The sequence below is a fragment of the Oryza sativa genome, chromosome 11 (assembly GCF_034140825.1).
Source record: "Oryza sativa Japonica Group chromosome 11, ASM3414082v1".
Classification (NCBI taxonomy): Eukaryota; Viridiplantae; Streptophyta; class Magnoliopsida; order Poales; family Poaceae; genus Oryza; species Oryza sativa.
In genome coordinates, this window is record NC_089045.1 from 28,385,023 (window position 1) to 28,411,841 (window position 26,819).

General features: G+C 37.4%; 1 protein-coding gene across 1 annotated transcript; it reads left to right on the forward strand.

Annotated features, from left to right (window-relative positions):
• Positions 1–10,163: 10,163 nt before the first annotated feature.
• On the forward strand, positions 10,164–14,211 carry LOC9270990 (uncharacterized). Its single transcript, XM_015760881.3, has 7 exons — positions 10,164–10,456; positions 11,247–11,438; positions 11,536–11,808; positions 12,028–12,130; positions 12,665–12,783; positions 13,007–13,174; positions 13,300–14,211. Exons 1-7 carry the CDS (start codon positions 10,172–10,174, stop codon positions 13,837–13,839), a joined length of 1,680 nt encoding a protein of 559 aa, XP_015616367.1. The 5' UTR covers positions 10,164–10,171; the 3' UTR covers positions 13,840–14,211.
• Positions 14,212–26,819: the final 12,608 nt, after the last annotated feature.

A 26,819-nucleotide genomic window follows, 5' to 3' on the forward strand; every position in this document is an offset into this window, starting at 1 on the left:
GAAAAAACCAGATTTTTCCGGCGAAATTCCGGCCAAAATCCGCGGCGGAAGAAGAGGAGGAGAAGCTGCAGCGCCGCAGCAGCAGCAGAGAGAAGAGAGAAGAGAATAGAAGGCGACGCAGAGTTGGTTTTTTTTTTACTAGTAGCACTTGGTTTTTGATCGAGTCTCTGCGCCTCCTCCTCTCCTATTATTGGGCAGAATAATCATTCAAAAACAGAAACTTTTTTTTAAAAAAAAATCAAAATTGAATTGGGGTGGCACAGGGGAAAAAAATGGAAGGGTGTGATGAGAAAAGATTGTGTATTTGGTGTACAAAGCTCATCACACTCATACACACTGCCTCTCTGTATTGGAATGAGCTGGCATTTTCAAGGAGGGAGGGATGGATGGATGACTTGACTGCTTCCAGTGGAGGAGAGAGGTTTTCAAAGGAAAGAAACAAATGTGTGCAAATATTCAATTGGGATTTGGGAGGTAGAATTTGGAAGGGATGAAATGAGCCCAATTATTTGTTTCCCCTTTTTTTTTTTTGGTTAGTATGGTTGTTTGCTGAGTTGGCATTTGATAGGGAGGTGAGAGAAGTGAGAGTATGGCCTGTTCACTTTGATGCCGTTTTTAACCATACCATTTTTTAAGTAAAGTTATCAAAATTTTAACTACGTTTAGTTTGTTGCCAAATTTTAGTAAGTATATATGAAATCTTGCCAAAATTTAGCAACCTTGCCAAAATTTTAGCAACATTACCAAAATTTGGCAATGTCAAAACTTGTTAAGATTGAAAATAGTAGCAAAGTAAACAAGCCATGTATCTTAATGTGTGGGGGCTTTTTGCACCTTGACCACCTAGGTAGGATAATACTATTCATTTTTTGACTTTGTGATGATGTAATAATGTGGATTGTATTTAAGAAGAAGGAGAAAATACAACCGAATATTGCAACTAGAATTGTCCATTTTCTAGTTTTTTCTAATAGACACCAATAAAGGGCATAAATTCCACAAAGTCTTATTAACATAAATATATACTTGATATGTAAAAATTCCTACAATGTTGTTTAATTTTCAGTAAAGATTCAGCTTTGTCATACTCCTACTTTGGTTATAATTTTTGCTATTACTCAAAGTATAGGTACAAAAGGTGTAAATTTTCACAAATGTACCCAAACAATTCAGTAGGGCCCAGTGAAGGCCTCTAAGCTTGAAGTGGACCCACATGGCAGCTGGGCCAATCATGGTGACAGGTGGGGCTGTGGTCAGTGTGTGAGTCCATGTGCTACATCTGAGAATTGGACTATCCAATACCTTCCTTGGATGCTTTGGAGTTTGGAGTTCATCACATTAACTTAATCCAGCCAATATTTTTATGTTTTTGTCTAATGCTCTCTGCAGCGACAAAAGCATGTTGGTTTAGACTTTTCAAGGTCAGTTGACACGGCATGACTTGAACAGCCTAATTCTTTTGTATAATCATTTTTTAATTACACAAGTATATATAATATTTTTAAGGCTTGTGGCTAAAAAAAATCATATCCGTACATACGCACATATCATAAAAAATGATTATAGTCAAAATTATAATATTCTTTTGTGACCAGAGGCAATACTGGCTACTGATCAATGAAAAGAAATGAGAGAAGAAGAAAGGACAATAGGGAACTTTAATTTACGATGAGTAATCCAGAGAGACATCATCATCATGCCCTTCTAATTGACCCCCAAACTGTCAGTTAATTAACACCATAAGTTTGTGTGAGAATGTGAGGGGATTTTCAATTAAAGTGAACCTTAAACTTAAATTAATTGATGACTGCAATCGGCCTGTGCTGCATTCTGTATTCTGCATTTATTGATTTTTTTTTAAGGTGGAGAAAGAAAGGCTAGTGATCGAGTGACCTACATGGACACATGATCCAGCTACGTATGCCAACTGCAACATGTACAGAATACGGTGGGATGAGCATAGTTGGTGAGCCATAATTGTTGCAAAGAATGTTCCTTGATTAGGGCATAACATGTCTGACGTAGTACGAAAAAAATAGCCAGACAAATAGGAGTTGCACGGGTAAAAACTTGGATCTGTTTTTTTTTTATCAGAACTTGGATCTGTTTTTGAAGCTATTACTGCAATGTGCACGGCCAATATTTCTACATTTTAATCAATAATATCACTGTTAACTATCTAGATTTGTTTTTATAACAACATTTCTAGTTTTGTCAACAGAATTTATAGTTTTATTTATTGTATCTTCATATAAAGTTATAAAAAATAAAGGTGTGTACCAAACTTAATTAGTTTATTTTTTTTAACAAAACGAACTTAGTGGATCTGTTTATTTTTACAAGGCAAGTATATTTAAGATTCAAAATTGTAAAGAATTGTTTTTGAGCAAACCGGCATAAGAAGGTGACAATTTCATTAAATAGAGAAGTAGTATAAAATCTTTTTGTACAACTATCAAAGCACTAAACCAAGGAAAAGGCCTAAGGTAAAAATTGGGAGAGACGCTTTACCACCCAAAATTACCAAGTTATAAGGAGGGATAAAGGAAGTGCACCCCTGGTCGGCTGGTCCTCTACTTAGGCTGTGTTCTTCTATACGAAAGTTGTTCTAAAAATCATATTAATTTATTTTTCAAAATAGCTAATACTTAATTAATTATGTGTTAATGAGTCACTATGTTTTGCGTGTGTGTGTGTGAGATTAGTTCCCGACATCACATGCCGAACACAGCCTTAGGTAACCCTAGACTGGTGACGAGTGCTTCTCACAAAAATTGTAAAGAATGATGCAGTTAGATTTATACTTGAAAATTTACTTCTTTGTGATCACACATTTACCCCTTTTTTTCAATTTTCTTTTGTAATTTTTATTGATTGCTCCATGCAGAAACAAATATTTGCCATTCTAGTAAATATTTATCATGCCGATAATTAATAACAAACATTTGTGACTGATCAGTGTCTACTTATGCAAGTGGAATTTGAATAATGCAATATGGTATATTATACATTTGACTCACTAGGAGTATATATCATAAGGTAGAGGTAATATCAAATTTTGCTAGGCATGTGGAACAGTAGAAGTACTGAAGTAGTAGTTACCCCCATATATATTTCGGTGGCTATTTAATGTGCCTGATGTTCATCACGCCATATATGACGGTACATGTTGGAATTTAGACACTCTTCTGAAGGGTACAAACAGAACATCAGAACATGCAAGCATATATTTGCTCTTGGACTGCAAGAACGAATTACACATATGCAGTGTTCCTGTCAGATGATACTTTACTTTGCATCGAACTTTAACCAACAAAATGTATTCAATTATTAATTAATTAAGTAAAATGAAAAAAAACAACACCAGATTCGCCACATGTAAAGTACTTTAAGTATACCTTACAAGTTTGTCTATTTGCATAAATATAAAAAAAAGACGAATAGGCAAACATATTACAAAAGTTAACTACACCATATATTAAAAAGACAGTAATAGCCAATGACATATGTTTATCTTCAACTCTGAAGTATATACGTATATATAGAACATGAAACACACGCCAATCCGCTTGACAGCGAAACTTTGATCATGACCGTGTCATCCCACAATTATATTTTAAACTCACTAGATATTTTGTATAGATATGTAAATATAAATACAGAAAAAGATTATCTAACCATATATAGGTGATATCGACTTCATCAATATCAAGATACACCTGCTTAATCTTTGTTCGATCATAGGTGTAGGGTACGCACATGCATTTGCAGGAGTGAGTATGCGCGCGTATATATGAGCGTCCACTTTTGTAGTGTGCTTGAAATGAGTGTTTATAGATTTATATTTCTTTCGAATCATATATATTCTCTTGCAATAAATAAATATATAAAAAATCAAATGGAAGCTTACAAAGTTAACATATTTATAAGTTAGTACAACGCACGTGTAAATTTCTCGATTACTCCTACTTAAGTGTGTATCTATACTTTACTATTAAAAGACAGTAGTGGTGGTGACAAGTCTATCATCACCACCACCACTGTCATGATATTATGATTTAGGTGAGTCATCCGTACTATATAGGCTCCAACTCTTTAATTTTTAAGCATGATATTTTTGTTTTTCTTTAGGATAAAAGGTCTTGTTTGGTCTTGTTTCAATCAATCGAGAAAAAAATTATACAAGTACTTAATTTTGCTATTTTTAGCTGTAGAGAGAATATGATGAAGAGAGGAAGAAGCAAACAATGGGAGGTGAGCGAAGCCAGGCTAGCCAAAAAAAAATCCACCACACGCCGCCAGACACGCACCCACCCGCCACTGACTCCCCGGGCTCACCCTGCTCCTCATATGCCACGGGCCCACGTGTCGGCCTGTGGGTGGCTGAGCCCCCCGGCCCGGGAGGTCACGTCACTCATGCTGTGGGTCCCACCCGGAGTGTGAGGCTGGGCCCACCATCCGACAGCTATGCGCTGAATGCATGTGCTGACACGTGGCACGGGACCCACGGGCCCTGCCTCCCTGATTGTTTCAAACTTTCAATCCTACGTGTTCCTTCTCTTTACCGTTCATCATCAGTCACAAGAGATTGGAGTAGAAGGGTATTATTATTTTGTGATGAGATATTAATATGTAAATAAATAAATGGAAGATTTGTTTTTTCTAAAACATACTCCGTCTGTTAAGAAAAAAAAAACTGAAATCCTGATGTGTAAAGCGACGAGCCACTGCTCGGTGACGATACTCATTGTTGAACGTGCAGTAAATTTTATATTATTATTGTAGAAATAAAAATAGATTTTTTTATAATAAACACTCACTTTAGTTATATTTGCATGGGTTCTAGAACTTTATGGCTCTAATGTTGCACACACTCTACCTTGCGGGTATTTTCGAGAAATTTGGTCAATGGATACATTGCCTACCACATTAAAGAAAGTTAAATATATCTGTGAGCACATGTACTGAAAAATATATTAATATATACATAAATAAGTAGCAATAAATAGCATATGAATGATAGGTATAAATTTTTCGCATGTGCCAAATATACGCGGTGATCATGTAGTAACTTTCATCCAAACAAGGTTCCAATTAGGTGAAAAAGACTTTGATAACTGGTAAGTAATTGGTCGAGAACAGCAGGGCAGTCAATTCAACCTACACATCCCTGTCGATCTTCCCATAGACAATCAAACACATGCAAGATGATGATGCATGATGGATGGATGCAGCTGGTTGTTAGTAGTCAATTTATCACTTAGTTGGGAGATAAGATATGATGATTAATAAAATTTTGTCTCTACTTGTGTGTTTTGCGGATTTTCCTCTTCCAATTTATATTTTTTTTCCTCGAAAATATCAGGATTGCTTCCATGATCCATATATATAGTTGACATCTGATTTTGAGAATACGCAGAAAATATGTAGAGGAGGACAGAGGAAACAAATAGAGGTAAAATTCCTCACAGAAAAACAAGATGTCAAATTACAACACGATTTTATCATATAAAAAAGTAAAAGATAAATGGTAAGTAAATATTTAGAAATGGATGTTGGTATATCTATGCTTGTTTTAGCTTTGGATTTTAATCCCAAAACCATTTTGGACTTTGAAGTTTAACTTTAATAATAGTTTCAAGTAGTTTTTTTTACTAGTCTTCTTATAATAATAAAAAGAGAGCCAGGCAACAAAAGTAAACAAAAACTAAAAAAATAATTGTAAAGATCAAAATGAGCTTCGGACCATAACAAGTTAACAACTCAATCAATCAGCTTGGGATTTTATGCGATGGATTATTTGCTCCACACCTCCAAAAATATGTATTTAGAAAATACCATCTTCTACACATAGCATTTGTTCTAACTGACTGTATCAGTCAAGTTTATTTCTCGAAATATTTAATCTATCCACATATAATCAGGTAGATAATCCATTTAATCTGTTTCAAATATGCTAATATTGGTTGCATATTTCATGACCTGTTGGCTTTGCTGCCAGTAAGCTTTGCCAGCTAGCCATTAGCTCCTGAAACAAGAGCTTAGCTGGCAAGCTCACACATATGGACAGAGTTGAGACAAATTCAGGCAGCAAAGCCAACCACTAGTAGCCATTAGCACCTGAAACCAAAGCTGGCAGGCTCACACATATGAACAGAGCCGAGACAAATTCAACCGGAAGGTTTGACTGATTTAGCCGCTAAAATCCCCTGTCCATGCATATGAATGCATTGACTATAGCGAGCTAGCTAGCTCTGTCTCTTTGTCCATCCACTGGCTTCATCGTCTACCCAATATTTAAATTTAAATTTTAAATTTTAGAGTTAATTTTAGAATATTTTTGACCTGGTAAATTTTGTTATTAACTTTTATATTGTCAAGAACATATATAATTTTTTTATAAATTATGTTTTATCACTAATAAACCGTTTTAGGGGGTGTTTAGACCCACTTAAAATTTTACACCATGTCACATCAAACGTTTGAATACCTATATAAAGTATTAAATATAGGCTAAAAATAATTAATTGCATAGATTGCGACTAATTTGCGAGACGAATCTTTTAAGCCCAATTGCTCTATGATTTGACAATGTGGTGCTACAGTAAACATTTACTAATGACGGATTAATTAGGCTTAATAAATTCGTCTCGCAGTTTACTGACGGATTCTATAATTAGTTTTTTTTATTAGTGCCCAAACATCCCATACGACACCCTATATAATACCTAATGTGACATGCCAAAACTTTAGATCTAAACACCCCCTTAGCTTATAATCATCAGTTCATAGACAACCGATGAGGCCCCTCCAATCGAATCCAGCGTAGGTTTCGGCCAGCGCGCCATGTACATTCGACTGCATCGCATGCGTCGGGAACAATATTATGATCATAAATATTGTATTCTGCTACATGTCTACAGTATACAGTGTAATTGGTGTACATATGGATGGATGCTGAATTGCTGCCAACAACGTACAACCTCTCATTTAAGTGCTACCTGCTGCAAATCGTGTTGTAACTTTTGATGTACAAATCATTCACATGTCCATCGATCCATCGATCGATCTCTTCACCACCTCCTGCGTTTACATGTCTGATGATCACTCAGAGAGTAGGCAAAGTTTCAGAACTCTCTGTTCAGACTTCAGAGCTTTAGTTCCCACACAAAAATTGCACAAAGATTTCAGACTTCAGAACTCTCTGTTGCCCTGGACTGTAGGCCCTGTTTAGTTCCCACACAATTTTACACCCTATATATCACATCGAATGTTTGAACACCTGCATGAAGTATTAAATATAGTATAAAAAATAACTAATTGCACAGATTGTGACTAATTTGTGAAGCGAATCTTTTAAGCCTAATTGCTCCATGATTTAACAATGTAGTGCTATAGTAAAAATTTGCTAACGATAGATTAATTAGGCTTAATAAATTTGTCTCGCGGTTTACTGACGGATTATGTATTTAGTTTTTTTATTAGTGCCCAAACACCCCATGCGACACTCTATATAATACCCGATGTAACACGATAAAACTTTACATCCCTAGATCTAAACACCCCCTTGCTACTATGCAAGTTTCAGAATTTTGTTCCAAGCAAAACTTTTGTGTTTCTAAAATAGTCCCATCGTTTCACTTACAACCGATCATAAGCTGTAACACTTATTGGCGATATAAAAATATAATTTATAAGTAAAACTTTTATATGCATGCTCTTAATTAGCGACTTAAAATTCAACCCTTGAAAATAAACTACAATGAAAAAACATCAAAATCAACTCAAAATTAAGTTTTAAAATTTACAAATGGAGAGGGGTTCTGTATGAAGTGTACGCGAGATTACTACTATATCTTTCCCAAAATACTCGTTGTATTGAGCTTTTATTTGTAACATTTGACCATTCGTCTTATTCAAAAGATTATGAAATTATTATTTATTTATTTTACTTACTTTATTATCAAAAGTACTCTAAATATGACTTATCTCTTTTATATTTGCAATAATTTTTTAAATAAGACGAATGGTCAAAAGTTACAAGAAAAAGTCAAAACGACATCTAATTTAGGACGAATGGAGTAAGTAGTAGCAGGGTCGCAGCAATAGTACATGCATTTGTTTTTTTTTAAACTAAGGCCTTGTCTAGATAAAAAAAAATTTGGCCCAAAACGTTACATCAAATGTTTGGACACATGCATAGGGTATAAAATGTATGAAAAAAACCAATTGCACAATTTGCATGTAAATTGTGAGACGAATCTTTTGAGCCTAATTACGCCATGATTTGGCAATGTGATGCTACAGTAAACATTTGCTAATGACGGATTAATTAGGCTTAATAAATTTGTCTCGCAGTTTACAGGCAGAATCTGTAATTTGTTTTGTTATTAGCCTATGTTTAATACTTCAACTGTGTATCCGTATACTTCAAAAACTTTACGCTATAAGTACTAAACACACCCTACACCGGCAGGCAGAGGCCGCCAATTACATGCATTTGTTTCAATCAGTGAAACTGTAGCTAGGACGATATATAAGGCTGCAGCAAGTTATCAGGGAACTGCATCTACATGCAGGAAGACCCAAGAGCAGTTGACTGAATGTACTACTGGTGAATCTCGTCTTTTCTTTTCTGCAGAACTTGCGAGCCGCTGCAGATGGATGGATGATCCTTTTTCGCATGTTAATGTTTCCAGAGAAATGACAAGGAACAACTGACATGTATAGTAAGCTATAGCTACTGTCTGATTGGGACTTCATAGTTAGATCGATCATCTGACACACCATGTTCAATATACTCAACCATTTTTCACTTTCATTTTTCAGAGAAGAAGGGTCAATGCATTATGCATGACTGAAAAGCATTACAGCTTTCAGAGTAGCAGCTATTTGTGTCGAACCATGCCATGGCAGAAAAAGGCCCGTGCAAATCTTTCAGTGCTTCAGCCCAAAGCCCAAATATCTGTTCAAGGACCGGCCCATCAGATCAACCATGTACTGAAAAAAAAATGTGAAAATGAGGCAAAATACAACTGAACTCTGAACTTTTCTCTTAAATAGTTACATGTTCTGAACTTTCAACTGGACTGTATATGCAAACTTATCAAATTACTCTGAGATGTACTTTCACTAACGGCTTCTTTTCCAAGCACAAATTTTCGGTTCATACATACACAAGTTCAGTTCAGCGTGAGGTGAGAAATTAACTCTGAATTTGGCCAAAAGAGTGTCAGAAATCAAAGGAAAGAACAATTATAGATGGTTTGATGAGACAGAATTTGCTTCCGAGCTAGACACGCAACTGTTTGCTTGTACAGATCGAACCTTTCAAACACGTCGGGTGGATTCAGGCATGCACAGCACAGCAGTCTGAAAAAGGCAGCAACCAAGCCAAGCAGGTATCTTTTGGCTTGCACCAGTGGAATATCCAAGCTTAATTGCCAGCATAATAGACTAGCATCCCGAATATACCCCTGCCATGGCACTGGGATTGACAGAATTGCCCCCTGCTTAATTTTTTTTGTAGGATGACATTTTTTTTCGAAAGTAATTAGTACTAGATTGATTGTCAGTTCAGTCTCCCTTGAAACCACTGATGCACTGCAAATCTTCCTTGCATCCAAAATACAACGTTGCGCATACAAATTGAAAATTTTCGAACCTCGGAATCTTCTTTGAATTATGATGATCTATATGAAAATAATCCCGCTAATTAAAAGCCTGAAACAAGTGGTGGACCCAACGACATTGTTAAGCCCCGATCAACGAAGAACATTTGCTATTGCTAGTGAATTAGTGATCAAGGACTTTTTACATGTATTGGCAATGGGAGAACAATAGGATCGCTAACCATAGAGCCCGGGAGCCATCGACTAGCAAATTAATAAGCGCTAGCTCGGCCACTGGCTGAAAAAGAAAAGATTAAGCTGAAATCATATGTCAATATCTAATCCAATGTTCTGCATGCATCATCTAGCTGAAATATGAAGTTTACGGAATATTAGATTTCACCATGACAAATTTCAAAAAAATTGACTATGCAAAAAAAAAAATTAAAAAAAAACACAAAAGGTAAACATGAAATGGTAGGGGCAAATTCGTCCATCCACCCAAAACGCACGCCCTCCCCATTTTTAGGCGCCACCATCTCCGACGTGCTTAACGGCCAATGGGTGCCAACGGGGTGGCATCGGCGGCGGCGGCGGCCACGGCGGTGCTAGTGTACGTCGCGCTCTCCTCCTCCGGCGGCGGCGGGGAGGCGGCGAGGCTGCGGAGGCCGGAGGAGGAAGATGAAGAGGAATCCAAGAAGCGGTGGCCGGAGAGGGCGCCGGCGAGCTGGAGGGAGGCGGCGGCGGTGGCGGCGAGGACGGTGGGGTTCACGTACCGGGAGACGCTGGGGAGGTGGCCGCTCGGGGACATCGCGTTCGGGATCAGGCACTACATGCGAATCCAGGTGCGCATTTTGATTTTTTCTGCAAATGCAGTTGCAGACTCTGCAGTTGCATTTGCTCTTACCTGCTTGATTATCATTAAGTCTGGTTCGATTTGAGATTATGTTTATGTTTCAATCATGCATGAAGTCCTTGTTTTTCATGGTGATGAACTGATGATTGATGTGGGGGCTGCCTGTTAGTCTTGAGGAATCCATTGTGGTTGAAAGTAATAAAGATGAAAAGGTGGCTGATTGGGGTTTTGGGAAGTTGTGTGTTCCTGATTTCTGGGATCAATTCATGCATGATGGATTAATGCAAATTGCTTAACTGGTCATAAAGCTGATGTATGTTTGATTAAGGAGTAACTGTTCCTGAATGGCCATCTCCCTTATGTCCAAATTGATGGCTATTTACTCGATGGCAACCCAGAACTAGATAAATTGCTGTTGCATAAATAGCTCTGTTGAACTTCAGGTGAAGTAACTGCAGTTAGTTCAGGTTGTGATGATGCCTCTTATGGACATATCAATTCTGTTGAACATCTCAATCTCTGTCCCTATGTTCTCATGCAGAACTAGATAATGCTGCTGCATCAGCAACTCTGTTATGTTTAAGCTGCAGTAACTGTAGTAGAATTATGAAATATCCCATTTTGTTGTCTGAATGTCCATTTAAACTTTTAGTGGATTATTTATGAAAGGTGTTTAGCTCACATGTCATATACTTATATATATCCTGAAATTTGAAAAACTGCAATCGGTTCATTACTTTTTTGATTGACATATTTCTCTTGTGAACAATTCTTTTCAGGGCAATCTGCAGCACGAGTACACTGGTCGCAGTTGTGTGCCCCTAGAAGGCCCTGTAACAAGGCAGGAGCTGATTGCAATTCTTAGATATCTGAGACTCTGCATGTTTTTCGCGAAGAAGCCATACGAAGTGTTCCTGGAATTTGGTGGATATGGCCAGAGTGATATCCTCATAAGGAAATCAAAGGCAAGGGTATGTATCAATCTGATTCAAATTGTTGTTTTTCTTTTCTAGCTCAGGTTATGAATGGAGACATGCATTTTAGTGGAAACTCAGTGTTGTCATGCAGGTTATGAAGCCCTCATTCACAATTGTCCGCGATAAAAGTACTAAATCCTTCATCCTTTTCATTCGGGGCGCTACAAGTGTTAAGGATCGCCTGACGGCAGCGACTGCTGCAGAGGTTCCATTTCATCATGTGGTGTTAAAAGAAGGCCGTGTTTCTAATGTAGTTGTTGGCCATGTACATTGCGGAATGGTTGCAGCAGCTAGGTGGATTGCAGATCAGGCCATTCCCTGTCTCAGCAGAGCAGTTGAGCAATTTCCAGACTACAGAATTAAGGTGATTAATCAACCTTTTCTGAACCTCCATGGATGTGTTTTCCGTTTCCTGCAACAGGATGAATGATTTAGTTTGCGCAACTTAATATTGAATTGGCAAAGATGCAACACTGACAAGTACTGCAGATTACATGAACTATCCTTTTCTTGATCTTTGTAACAGTTACAGTTCACTGAATCATCCAAAGTTTCCTCTCTAACTCAAATTTTATCATTTCAGATCATTGGGCATTCAATGGGTGCCGGTATTGCAGCAATCTTAACATATATGCTACGTGAGAACAAGAAATTGTCATCATCCTCATGTATTGCCTTTGGACCAGGTACTAGTAGTAGTCTAGTGCTACATTTTTTTTTTTGGGGAATAGGAGTCTAGTACTACATTTGACTGTCTAACATACTGATACCAAGAAAAAAAATCATTGACGTCAATTTCCAATAATAATAGAATTGACTTTCTTGTATTGTTGGCAAAGTCCTTACACTGACATAAAGTCTCTAGTATTGCTGTATAGGAAGACAAAAATAGAAACAATTCTCTGTTAGAAGATTGTATTTGATCATATTCGTTTTCGGAAAGGCTTGCATGTAATGTTCTATTGTTCAGAGAAGAAATTGAGAATAAGTATATATGTTCAAAAACAACATTGGCAAAGTGATCCCAAGCAATAGAAATGCCAGACTGCTATATAATTGGCACGCAAAAGAATCATTAGTCTGACATTAAGGAACTAATATATATGTGAACAATTTCACTATCCCCTTGTTTGTTTCAACATTTTACTTTTTGATTGCCTTGTTTGCTACTTTATAGTACTACTAATAATAGATTAACATTTGGAACTGCTACTGTCCAGCTGCTTGCATGACCTGGGATTTGGCTGAGTCAGGCAAAGAGTTTGTGACCACTGTTGTCAACAGAAATGACCTGGTTCCATCATTTGGTAAAGTGTCAGCTGCCAACCTTCACACCGAGGTACCACACGCCTCAAAGCCACTTATCCTCGTGTAGTCATGTCTATCAGTAAGAACAATTAAATGTGTTTTTGCATTCTGTGGCTAACATGCATTTGGTTACCCATGTTAACTTTGAACAAATAGCAAATACTGGTTTTCAGATGTAATGTATTTTGTTATCGCAAGCAATATTTTTGAACAAGTAGCATAAGACATTTTCTCCCCTGATCAAATATTTTCAGGTAATAGGGTCATCTTGGGCACATGATCTCCTGGAGCAAATTCAACAGACAAGGATCTTGGGTTTTGTTAACCGTTCTGTGACCTTCATGCAATCCCAGTTCCCTTTCATATCCAATCCAAGGTCTAAAGTTGCAGATGTTGATCTGATGCTATCTGGCACATCCGAGGTACAAACAACTCATGAAAAGATCATGTACCATGCACAAAAATGTGTTGTTACTGACAGCTACAATCAGATCTTCATTTTTTTTCAGTCATCATGCACTGACTTGATTCATCTTGTGAGTTTCAGGCTGAGACGATACTTTCAGTAGATGCGCGCGCCGCAATCAAGAAACATTCTACATTATCCTTCTGGCCAAGTGCTCCTTCAAACAGGAAAACTCTCGAGTCATCTTTGATGAACCCAACACAGAGCATTGCAGCACTGATGTCCACCTATGTTGGAACTGACAAAGACACTGAAGAACACAAGAATCAGAATTCAGACACCAAAGAACTCTACAGGCAAGACAAAGAAGCAGATGCAGAGAAGAATTTGGAGCGGTTTTTAGAAGCGTTGCGATCATCGCCAAGCGCCTCGCAGGAGCCTCTCCAGTTCTACCCTCCTGGAAGAATCATGCACATGGTTGTGCTGCCATCTCCAAAAGAGCCTAGCAGCATTGATCAATGCAGTCAGGATGAGTGTGTTGCCCTCTATGAGACTCCTCGCAGCATGTATAGTAAGATTCGGCTTGCGAGATCTATGATAAGAGATCATTACATGCCTAGGTACATTGAGACAATGGAGATGCTGATCGATAAGTTTGAAGAAGAAGACAGTCATACATGACTAATTTCGCATTTGCACTTCACTGAAAAGAATGATTATAGGATAAAACTGTAATTCTACAGGACACAACACCGTATACAGAATAAGAGAAGCATAATTTAGATATTTGGAACCCCATGCTTGGTGGGTTCATGAACTTAGAGACTTGAGTTGGCGGCGCGGCAGCCAACATCATAGGAATTCAGGAAGAGGTGAAACTCTGCATCAATTGTCGCTTAGAATTTTGGGCAATGGTTGATATTGTTTTTGTCTGTAACTAGGTCTAAGCCTATGGTAATCTTGTACAATAACTAGGTATATAAAGGATGTATTAACTCTTGTAACAAAAAGGTTCTTCAGGGAACATAATATGAGGGGAAGCCATAACAAGGATGTACTGACTTTTGGCAGGGGAAGCCGGGAGGTACATGTGGGTCTTCATCGTAGATGAATGGTGATGATTATTTGCACTTTGCAGAACACTTGGTGGGTCGTCGGCAATGAGATCGGCCTCGTGGCCTCGGTAGGCTGGACTACCTCGGTGTGCGCGCGACGACTAATAACTGGAGGAAACCAGAAGTGGCTTGGAAATTTCACTATTTGCCATCTAATTCACAACCCTATCACAATTTACCACTCAATCCGTAAGCATTTCAGATTTTACCACCCAAAACTGAAAATTTCTTTCATTCTATGCCACTCCCGACTTACCCCTCCCATCAGTCCATTCGTTCGTGTCTTGCCGGATGGATGACTGGACTGACGAGTGGTATGGAACGAAGAAATTCACAGTTTCGATGGTAAAATCTGAAAGATGTTCGAATTGAGTGGTAAATCATGTGAGGGCCGATGATGGCAAATAGTGAAATTTATCTGAGAAGCACTAGCAGCCATTTCGGTGGTAACGGGCAATTTTCTGCTGGAATAGTGCATCCAGGCGAGGGGGATCATCACGCGCACACAAATTTCTGCTGGGATTGGAATCACATTTGTTCTCGCCGGTGTGATCTTTGTGTGTACAATCACACCTAAATTGTGAAATGAGTGTATCTCTCAACTGGTTAGATTTCTTGTGGGGGAACCGGTCTATATCCAATGTGTAAGAGACAATTCAATACATGTTTTTTTAATTGCCATGTTACTATAGTTTGTTCCTGGACGTTTGTTCTCTTTGCTTTCAATGTATGCATATCCCTCTCTCCAAAGAACCAAAATATTCTTGATAACCAGCTCGGAGGAGTGCCTAGATGCTAAAAATGATTTATTTGGTACTATAGCACACTATGTCCGTGTTTAGATTCAAAATTTTTTATTCAAACTTTCAACTTTTCCGTCACATCAAATGTTTAGACATATGCATGGAGCATTAAATGTGGACAAAAGAAAACTAAATGCACAGTTTGCATGTAAATCGCAAGATGAATCTTTTGAGCCTAATTACGCCATGATTTGACAATGTGGTGCTACATTAAACATTTGCTAATGATGGATTAATTAGGCTTAATAGATTCGTCTCGCAGTTTACAGGCGGAATCCGTAATTTGTTTTGTTATTAGTTTACGTTTATACTTCAAATGTGTGTCCGTATACTTCAAAAAAAATTTGGCGCACAAACTAAACAGCCTATGTTGGGTAATTCAGCGTTCCCGAAGTGATTGAAGTTTTCAATAACTAAGTCTAAACGCACATAGGCTATCTTAATGTTTTCTACTCCCTCCATTCTAAAATATAATAATCTAGAATCGGATGTGACATACCATATGACTATAAATCTGGATAAAAGTATGTCTAGATTTGTAGTCCTACTATATGTCCCATATCCGATTCTAGATTGATATATTATGGGACGGATGGAGTAGCTAGCTAGCATAATATTGGTCTATATATTATGATCGGATGTGATATATACTAGAACTATGAATTTGGATAATGATATGTTCAGATTTATAGTTTTACGATATGTTCCATCTAATTTTAGGTTGCTATATTATGGGACGGATGGAATAATTAGCTATAATATTGGTTTATGATATTATGACAAAAGGATCTGAATATTTTATGCAATAACTCTACACTCTGAATTTGGTAGTAGGGATCTTTTATTCTACCATGGTGGCATAATACATATACATTTATTAGTTAAGAGTCTCTATTATTGAAAACATCCTAACTCAACAATATTTCTATTATTGTTGAAAGAATGAACTAGTCATCTGAAAACAAGTAAAAAAAATGGCATCATGCAAAAGAATGAATTAGTAAAGCATCCACGAGCTGTATGTCTGTTGTTCTGGTTAATTAGGGGATTCTTTTGCATGATGCCATTTTTTTTACTTGTTTAGGAGGAATTACAAGTTCAAAGTTGATTTTTTTTTCAAAAAAGAATAACATAAAAACCAGTAATCCATTTTCAGATCTTCAACTATTATATGTCACAACCAAATTTGAATTTTGGAATTAATTAGGGAGGGGTTTTCGTCCCTTTCTTTTTGCAACCATATTTTTATCACAAAAGAAGTATAAAAGTATTACCCTAAGATTAATTTTTTATTACTTCATTCATTTTTTTCTTGGCTTTTAAGTTGGAGCTCAAGAATGGAAGTTAATTTCTATTTCAGTTTAAAAGCTAATTAAAGGACATACGCCATGCATGACATGGAGCTGTGATATCACCGTTGACCCTTCCTATTTCTCCGTCCCAAAATACATGATGTATAGGCAGATTTGTAGTACTAAATAATAATGACATATCATGTACTAGGTAGCTATATTTTAGGATAAAGATAGTATTAATTATCTGCAGTGCCTACTATCTTTTTTATTCGAGAAAGGAAAAGGTACAGCCTGCAGAAATACTAGATCAGTGTGTGATAACAAACCTCGTAATGGTACTATATAACATCACACGTTTATATTTAAGAATGACCCAATCTTTTGAGTAGTACATATAAGTCAATTATTAGTTTAGATTGTTAATTTGTCATACATGCTAGTGGAAAGGATGAAAGCTAAACCCAGGAGGAATCAATGCTTTCCTACCGGGCCCGAAGAACGAACTTTGACGATTAATTTAATCTTCTTGCAATGAAGGCTCAAAGCAGGTAACCATTTTCCTGAGAAGTGAACTATTTTACTTTTGGAATACGAGGCTAGCGCACTGATCGATCAGCAGGCAATGAGTTACTTCTTCGGTTTTATTTTAATTAATATTTTGGACAATAATACGGTCTACAAAATATATAGCACTTTGAAAGACAAATTTATATATGTTGTTCTAGTTTTTTTAAACTAAATATTTTTAAAGTTATTGATGGTCAATGTTATAAAAGTTTGACCTCAACCTTGTCCGAAACATCAATTATTATAGAACCAGAGGGAGTAGGGCATTGGGGGAGTTTCTAGCTGCAGCTTCTCCCTAAATCTCCAGCTCCCCAAACAGTTCAGATTGTTACCCAGATTCTGAGAAGCAATTGTAGAATCTAAAAAATAAACTAGAACTCAGAAGCTGGAAAACTCAGCTTCCTCAGGTTCTAAGAAGCTGGCTACCAACCAGCAGATTCTCAGAATCTTAAGCTCCTCCAAACAGGTCCATAATCTCTCAAAAGGATATTTCATCGTACATCTTTTTCTCAAAATGCAATGCAAATAATTATAGCATCTATCACTCTACCAGAAATTAAGCTCAAACTCGATCATATACACATTTAGAAGAAAATTACGGGCCAAATTAGGGCTCATTAATTTGAATAAAAGGATTAAAGAAATAGAGAAATAGGAAAACATACTATTTTTCATAAGTGTGCAAATGCAAAATAGAGAATTGCAAACATAGGACAATAATTAATGACCATTTGTATAGACCACAAAAAAGACAAACAAATCAAAAGAGAGAGATTCAAAAGAAAATTTTTAAGAGGTTAGAGCTTTTAGTAATTTTTCTACCAAATCTTTACAGGATTGTCAAGACAATCCATAATAATTTCAAAGGAAAGAATAGTATTTAATCTTTTAATTTAAAGGTCTTCACATGATTTTTTTTTCTTATAGGATTGTAATCTTCCAATTTTTTTTATGTTTTTCTACAAATTGAAGGGTCCTTACTTTGGAATTTGAAGATATAGCTGATCGATCAGCTTTGGTCTTAATTTGCATTATTATTGACCTAAGCTTGCTTGTTGATCGGCAGGGTCACCACCTGCGAGGTTGCAAATGTCTAGAGTATAGTTAGAAATAATTGAGACGGGAATATGCGATGTGGGACAATGAGTTGAATTATATATATTGACCTGATAGACATGTATGAGTACTAGGTTTTTGTCTATAATAAAAGTACAAAGACAAAATTGTTGTCAAATCACAAATTATTCTAATCTATCTCTTGATAGATATATATTCGGGTTTACTAAAAAATATGACGTAACATTTTTCACTTGACGTCGGTCATTTTTTTTTTTCATATGTGACTGTTCTCTCCTATATGTAAAAATATGTTTTTATTTCTCTTATTTCCTCTTGCAAATACTCATCGTCCTAAAATATTTAGATTATCGTGAGTAATCTCCAATACTAAATTGCTATATTTTGGAACGGAGAAAGTATATAATAAATTAAATTTAATACTAATTTTATTAAATATTATGTATTAGAAAAATTACAATGTAAATATTGGAACATACGTATTGAAATTCAGAGTGTAATTACAATATAAATGTATAAATGTATGTAATCTACGGTGTAAAAATAATTTGATTTCTTTTGTCATATAGTATAACGTGATGAATATAGCTACTACTTCCTATATAAGTCCATATATATCCTCTTACACACAAAGCACACCACTCCTCCGATCGAATCCTAATTAACCGAGATCGATTTCCCCCGTATAATTGCAGCGCTCATCAGAGCAGCTGAGGTGGAGAGGGAAAGAGGACGAGCTGGCGGATACCCACGGAGCCGTGACCTCCTTACTGAGTCGCGCCTACGGTGCCCTTGCCACAGGATCGCCACTCAAGGCCCGGGCACGAGAGGTGGCCGAGCGGCAGGGGTGGTACGGCGTCACCGCTCTGCCGCCGCCGGCGCCGGCCATCATCAGCAGCCAGATGAACAAGCATCGCTTGGATGATCAGCAGCAGCAGCCAGACCTCGAGAGGCGGCGGATGATCGACGAAAGGGGAAATCACCCTAAACGAAAAGGAAGATGAAGAACAAGCGAAGCAGATCGAGGTTATCTCCATCCTAGGGCCACGCGGTACGGGCAAGACTAGACTTGCACGGAAGGTGTACGACATGTACCGCAACAAGTCTCCTAGCGCCGCCACGAACACGCCCCCCGACGCAGAGAGGCACTGGAGGCCATGGTTGCAACCATCGCACCTGATATTTCCAAGACTGCTTCAAACTTCAGCAGCTGGGAAGACACTGCAATCTTGGAGACGATTAGAGGCCGCCTGGGACTTGCGAGGTTCTTGCTTGTCCTCCACGACGTTCCCTCCGAGCTACCCTGGAGCCAAATACTAAGTGATACTTTCCGCTTTGGCGATTCCGCTGCTACAAGAGGTCACAAGTGCCCCTCAAGTGGCCAAATCGTGCAGTCCGCAAAGAATTTTTGATTTCGGTGACCTTCCTGAGCGCCACCGAGAATACCTGGTCAAGTTTTTCTTGAAGAGAGCTGTCTCCCTGCTTGCCACGAAGACTACTGCTGCTGCCGCCAACGCCGAAGAAGACGATCGGAGGCGGGAGGTCTTAAGGTCGTCGATGGTAGAATCTTCCTTTCCTCAAGACGAAGACGATGTACACGCGGGCTTGTTCCCGTCGCTTACAATGCATAGCGAATTACTTGAAATCATTGCGCAGGTCATCTATAGTGCGTCTACTGAATGTGCTTGATCTAGAAGGCTGCACCGGCTTTGAAGAAGAGACGGACCTCAGGACCATTTGCACCGAGGCCACTCACCTCAAGTATTTGAGCCTCCGGAACACGGGCGTCACCCAGCTGCCCAAGCACATACAAAATCTCCAGCAACTTGAGACGCTGGACGTCCGGGGAACCAATGTGAGCAAGTTGGACGTGGTGCTCCCGATGCTGAAGGAGCTGCATTCTGGCCAATCGGAATGGTCCCTCTACCGCTCCCGCCGTCGCCGTGAGCGGTATGGAGGATGACGAACATGGAGGTGATGTCCTATGTTGACGTCTCGCATAGAGCTGACGAGGTGATGTGCATCGGTCGGATGCTAAAGCTGACCAAGCTGGGAATAGTTGTGACCGGGAAAGAAGCCTCTTACCTGATGAAGTATGTGGGGAGAGCAGCAGCTACAATCTCGCGGATTCATACATGCTGTCACCTCCCAGGCTGCTTCAAACCCTCAGCATCAGCGGACTTCATCAGCTTGTCAAGATCACCCTGCGCGAGACTTACCTGACAGGGGACGCTCTTTACGTCCTGGGCAACCTACGTAGCCTACGGTGTCTCAGATTCCTGCCCAAAGCATTAGCAGAAGGGATCATCAAATTCAGCGCCGGCGAATTCAGCAATCTCGTCCATCTTTTCTTCCAAGAAGACTACATCATCTCAGTCATATTTGATCACGAAACTGCTCCTAGGCTGGAGACAGTTGTTTTCGACGTCAAGATAATAACTTCCCTCCATGGCATCCGCAACCTCCCAAGCCTGAAAGATCTCCAGATTAAAGGCGAACTGAGAGGAGAGCAAGCCGTCCAACAAGCAATTGCAGATCATCCAAACAGTCCTGATTACGAGAGCAAAATCCAAGGAAAGGATAGGTACAGGTACTCACCAGGCCTTTTCGTCCTTTGCTGCATCTGCTGCTGAAGATCATTCAAGGAATTGAAGCTCATCCCTTCTCTTTTTCATGCATCAGTAAAATGCGTAATTGTGTGACTTGTGTGTTAATTCCCCCACTACTTTCTGCATCTTCCTAAGGACTTGGATTTTGAGTGTGTACGTGCTTCTTTTGCTGCAGCTGCTGCTTTGTTTGGATTTTGTGTGCTGTTCCAGCTGGTTCTACGCTTATATATATGTTTCCATCCGTGCGTGTGTCGGTGTGTGCACACGTTACGGCTATGCATCTGGATTGAGGGATATGAATAAAATTTCTGCGCTTGTGTGTGAAATCAACTCAACTTTTCATGCGTTCAACTGGTTGTGTGGCAAACACATAGCGTAACATGCACATCATGCAATGAAAATTTTAGCCACACAAGTTATGTGGTTTAATGAAAGTAAATGATCACTTTTTCCAATATTTCGGAATACGCAAGGAGCGCATTTTTTCTATTAAGAGAAATAAAAGTTATTTACATTTGAAAGAAAAAAAAAAGCATGGGACTGATACAGGACAATAACAGACAATCCTAGGCCTATCTCTCGCACTGATTTTGGCGACCAGACTCCCTCCTGAATTGCAGCGCAGGGATCGCCGAGTTTGCTTTACGCCAAAGAGAGGCTTCGTCCACCATCCCTCTGGCCACATCCACCCAAGATCTACACTGCTAATTGAAGATCCGACCGTTCTGTTCCTTCCATATTGTCCATGCTACAAATGTCACCACCGTGTCGAAGCCTCGACGATGTGACTCACTTAGCACCATTCTGCTATCGCACATCCATTGGTGAAAAGAAGCTTCATTCACCGGCAGGCAGTTGGGGTGGCCGATTGCTCTCAAAGTCCACCACCAAAGCTGCCTTGATTCTGGGCAGCCGACTAGGATATGATCAATGCTCTCATCTTGCTAATCACAGAGAATGCAGCGGTCGGGATGCGGCAATCCCCGACTCCACAGTCGGTCGGCTGTCCAGCATCTGTTCAACGCGACCAGCCAGAGGAAGAAACGACAGCAAGGTGGTGCCAACGAGTTCTAGATTGGCGTGGAATCAAAGGCAATTCGCCCGAGGAACAAAGCTCGGTAGGCAGATTTTGAAGTGTATTTGCCTGAGCTTTCCCACTTCCAGGAGAGTGAGTCGGGCTCTCCGGAAGAACAATCAACTGACTGAATCAACGACCAAAGTTTGAGGTATTCAAGTATTGCCTGAGTCCCAAGCGCGCCTCTTATGTCCTTGATCCATCTACGGTTAGACAGCGCTTCAGCCACCGTTCGGCGCTTCCGGATACGAGTAGAGACATGATCGTAGATGGAGGGTGCAATAGCTCGGATGGTTCCTCCTTGCAACCAATTGTCCTCCCAGAAAAGGATTGTTTGCCCGTTACCTAGCTGACAGACGGTGGAGGCGGCGACAAGGTGAAGTTCTTTCTGTGTGCAGGGGATTTCCAATCCCTGCCAAGGCTTGGCCAGAGAGGTCCTTTGCATCCATGTCCAGCGGGAACGCAGTGCAATGCCCATGAGCTCCAAGTTCGGCACACCAAGACCTCCATAATCCTTGGGGGAGCATACTTTAGTCCAGGCTACCCGACAGCATCCACCATTCGCTTGCGCCTTACCCGCCCAAAGAAAACCACGCTGTACCTTATCAATACCTTTGATCACCCACTTGGGTGCATCAATTGCGACCAGTAGATAGATTGGTATGGCGCTACTTTTTCCAATATGGATCCTTTAAGCATAGCAATGGGATGGAGATAAAATTTTAGGAAGATATATGTGGGTCACAACCACTCTAAGGATCAATATACTTCTCTTTACAATGTGGTTCTAAAGAAACATTCTTCCTTGACAAATGTTGTAACTACATCATCGTTGAACATTTCATTTCAACGGTCAATTGTAGGACCCAAGCTACCTGTAACGTCCCGATTTTTGGTCAGTTAAAAAACTATTTAAATAAAATCCTTAATTACAAAAATTTTGAATATTTACATGTGATTAAGGATTAAAGTGCCGAGATCTTAATTTAAATCTCTCCTTGAGAGCTCCCAAAATCTCAAACCTAAAAGTCCCAATCCAAATTCAAATCTTGGAATTAGAAATTCCTCCAAAATCCTCCGCAAAAATTCTCCTTAAATTCTTAAAGTCCATAAAGAATTCCTCTTGAATTATGTTCCTTGGTCTCCCCATATTTGTTAAGAGTTGAAATGTAAAATTTATATTCAAATCCACAATAAAAACCATAAAAAATCCTTCCGGAATCTTCCTAACTCCTTCTGAAATAAGTTCACTTTAGGTCCCTTAATTTGTTGCTGAGTCTGAAATTCGTCCCTAAACCGCAATACCAGATGTGACGCGTCCTCAACTTGCAATAAGGTCTTAAGGCGGTTTGAATTGCGGTTTGGGCTAACATGACGTCTACGTGGCATTATCAAAGTAAAAAAAAACCCATGGAACCCACATGTCAGCGAGTGCTCAATTAAAAATATAACTAGCATGGTGGCCCGCGCAGTTTACGCGGCTAGCATCATTATATTTTCTCTCATATAATAGCATATATGTTTACTCAATATATTATTCAAATATATTAAAATGACAACATAATTTTAAATTTTGCAATAACTTTACGAAACTATTAATGGGTCATGTTCATATTGTATTTTATATACGTGTTAGTTATTAATTATTTTTAATATCAAGTTTTAATTATTTGTAAATTATATATATTCCTATATGGACTCTAGACTCGTCTTTTAATATTTCTTTTTTTAAAGTCCGGATTTTCTGTAAATTATATTTCTATATAGACTCTATGCTCTTCTTCCAATATTATTTGTTTTTATTTCTGAATTTTTATTATTTTTAATTGTATTTCTATGTGGACTCTAAACTCATCTTTCAATATTCTTTAATTTTTAATTTCGAATTTCAGTTATATCGAAATTGCATTCCTATATTGACTTTAAATTCTTCTTCCCATGTTTTTCTTAATCTCGAATTTTAGTTATTTGTAAATTGTATTTTTATACAGACTCTAAACTCTACTTTTAATTTTATTATGTTTATTCCGAATTTTAGTTAGTTTTAAATTTATATATGGACTCTATACTCTACTTCTAATATTCCTTATTTTTTAATTCTGAATTTGTATTTTTTTTCTTAATTATCTTTCTATATGGACTCTATACTCTACTTCTAATATTCCTTATTTTTTAATTCCAAATTTATTTTTTTTCTTAATTGTATTTCTATATAGACTCTATATTCTACTTCTAATATTCCTTATTTTTAATTCTGAATTTCTATTATTTCCTAATTGTATTTCTATATGGACTCTATACTCAACTTCTAATATTTCTTATTTTTAATTCCGAATTTCAGTTATTTCCTAATTGTATTTCTGTATGGACTCTAGTCTCCTCTTATAATATTCCTTATTTTTTAATTCCGAATTTCAACTATTTATAAATTATATTTCTATATGGACTCTAGTCTTCTCTTTTAATATTCCTTTTTTTAATTCCGAATTTCAGCTATTTCTAAATTATATTTCTATATGAACTCTGCATTTTCTTTTTCTCCGATTAATGTGAGAATTTCTAGACCATGAGAGCGAACGTGGAGGCTCTTTTTTCTATTCCTTTAATAATATAACTAGCTAGGTGGCCCGCGCAATTGCGCGGCTAGCACCCAAACAAAATCATATACTTTTTAGTATGATTTTACTTAAAATTTATTAAATAGCTATCTCACTGTTTTAAGACTTTAAAAGACCAAACCTTATCATCCTCGTGTTTCTAATTATATAGTTTTTAAAACTCACACCAGTTGCTACCCCTTATGTCATCTCCTTCTTTATTTGCTTGCTCGATCTACCACTATTTTTATTCATTCTTCTTGGAACTTTTAAAAATTGGATTTTATAGTTTTAGAGTTTATTGTCACGTTGGGTTTCGTTTTTATAATTTCTAGATGTCCCGTAAAATGTTGCCATTATACTCTTCTACGGCCCGTCCAGTGTTTCTTCTCTTTATTGTCATTGAGATTTTAAAAATTGAACATAATTATCGTTTGGGTTCATTTTTACTTTCTAGAAGTCCCGCCAAATCATCAGCGGCTTTGCCATTGTACTCCGCTATGGCTTGCCCGCTGCCTCCCTTATTTATTGTCATTGAGATTTTAAAATCAAACCTGATTATCATTGGGTTTTTTTTTTTACTTTTTGGAAGTTCCAAACCTTTAAAAATTGGACTTGTAATTTTATTTTTTTATAATTTTTAGAAGTTCCATCAAACAATGCCACTATGCCTCTCTACAGCTCGTCCATCGCCTACTCTTTATTGTCATTATGATTCTAAAAATCGAACATAACTATTGTTGGAATTCATTTTTTATTTTCTAGAAGTCCCGTCAATCGTCAGCGGCTCTGCAACTATACTCTTATACACCCCGCCCGCTGCTTCTCCTTTTTATTGTCATTGAGATTTTAAAAACCGAATATGATTATCAATAGGGTTTATTTTTTTTTTACTTTCAAGAAGTCCCAGCAACTGCTTTACTTGTTTGCTTCACGGCCTGCCTGGCGTCCCTCCTTTTAATCGTCATTAGGATTCTATTTGGTGTTTTATTAACAATTTTTATATGTCGTATCAACCGCCACCACTCTACTCCTTTATAGGCATGTTACTTAATTTATCTCGTCATGTGTTTTAGATGGTTTTTTCTTTCAATAGTCTTTATTTTTATCACAAACTTTAGTTATTTATAAATTGTATTCCTAATTGAAATCTTATTTTTCTTTTTCTAATTTCAGAATTTATTTTTTAAAAAAAATTTAGTTAATACCGTATTGTGTTCTTTTAATGTTTTTATTTTTTATTTTCAATTTCAGTTGTTTCAAAATTGTATTCCTACTTGAACTCTCTTTTAATTTTTCTAATTTTGGATATTATTTTATTTTTTATTCAAAATTTTAATTAATTTGTATTGGGTTCTTATATGGATTCTTCTTTCAATATTGCTTATTTTTAATTCTGAATTTCAGCTAATTTTAAATTGTATTCCTACTTGAACTCTTCTTTTATTTTATTTTTCTAATTTCGGATTAATTTTTATTTTTATTCTGAATTTTAATTAATCTCGTATTGGGTTCTTATATGGACTCTTCATTTAATATTCTTTATTTTTAATTCTGAATTTCAGCTATTTTTAGATTATATTCCTACTTGGACTCTCGTTTCCTTTTCTAATTTTGTATTTTATTTTATTTTTATTTCGAATTTTGATTATTCTCGTATTGAGTTCTTATATGGAAACTTCTTTCAATATTGCTTATTTTTAATTCCGAATTTCAGCTATTTTTAGATTATATTCCTACTTGGACTCTCGTTTCCTTTTCTAATTTTTGATTTTATTTTATTTTTATTTCGAATTTTGATTAATCTCGTATTGGATTCTTATATGGAAACTTCTTTCAATATTGCTTATTTTTAATTCCGAATTTCAGCTATTTTTAGATTGTATTCCTACTTGGACTTTTCTTTTTTTTTCTTTTTCTCCGATTAATGTGAGAATTTTTAGCCTCCACAGCGAACGTGGTGCCTCCTTTTCGAGCTGTCTTAATAATATAATAGATTTCAGCTATTTTTAGATTGTATTACTACTTGGACTTTTCTTTTCTTTTTTTCTTTTTCTCTGATTAATGTGGGAATTTCTAGCCTCCATAACGAACGTGATGCCTCTTTTTCGAGCTGTCTTAATAATATAATAAATAGATAAATAGATAGATAGATAGATAGTCCTTAATTTGCAAACTTTGGCAATGTCGGAAAAGCCGCCATTGCCCTCTGCCTTCACCTCCTTCCGGTTCTTTCCTCGCTTGATCTTGCCTTAGCCTGCACCACAGCAAAGCCCGTTGCACTGAGACATTGAATGTCAGTGTAAATAAACTTTTAGTTATAGATTCGAGGGTACAGCTATTAAATAAACTTTTTAGAAGGATCAAAATATCAAAAATAATGATTGACTTCAGGCCATTCACCATGCGAGACACAAAGGAATTTTAAAGTGTGCCATGTAGGATGAAGCACTTTAAAGCCACACCCTCCACCATACATGTTTAGTTATGCTAAAACCTACAAATATTATACATTTCAGTTTC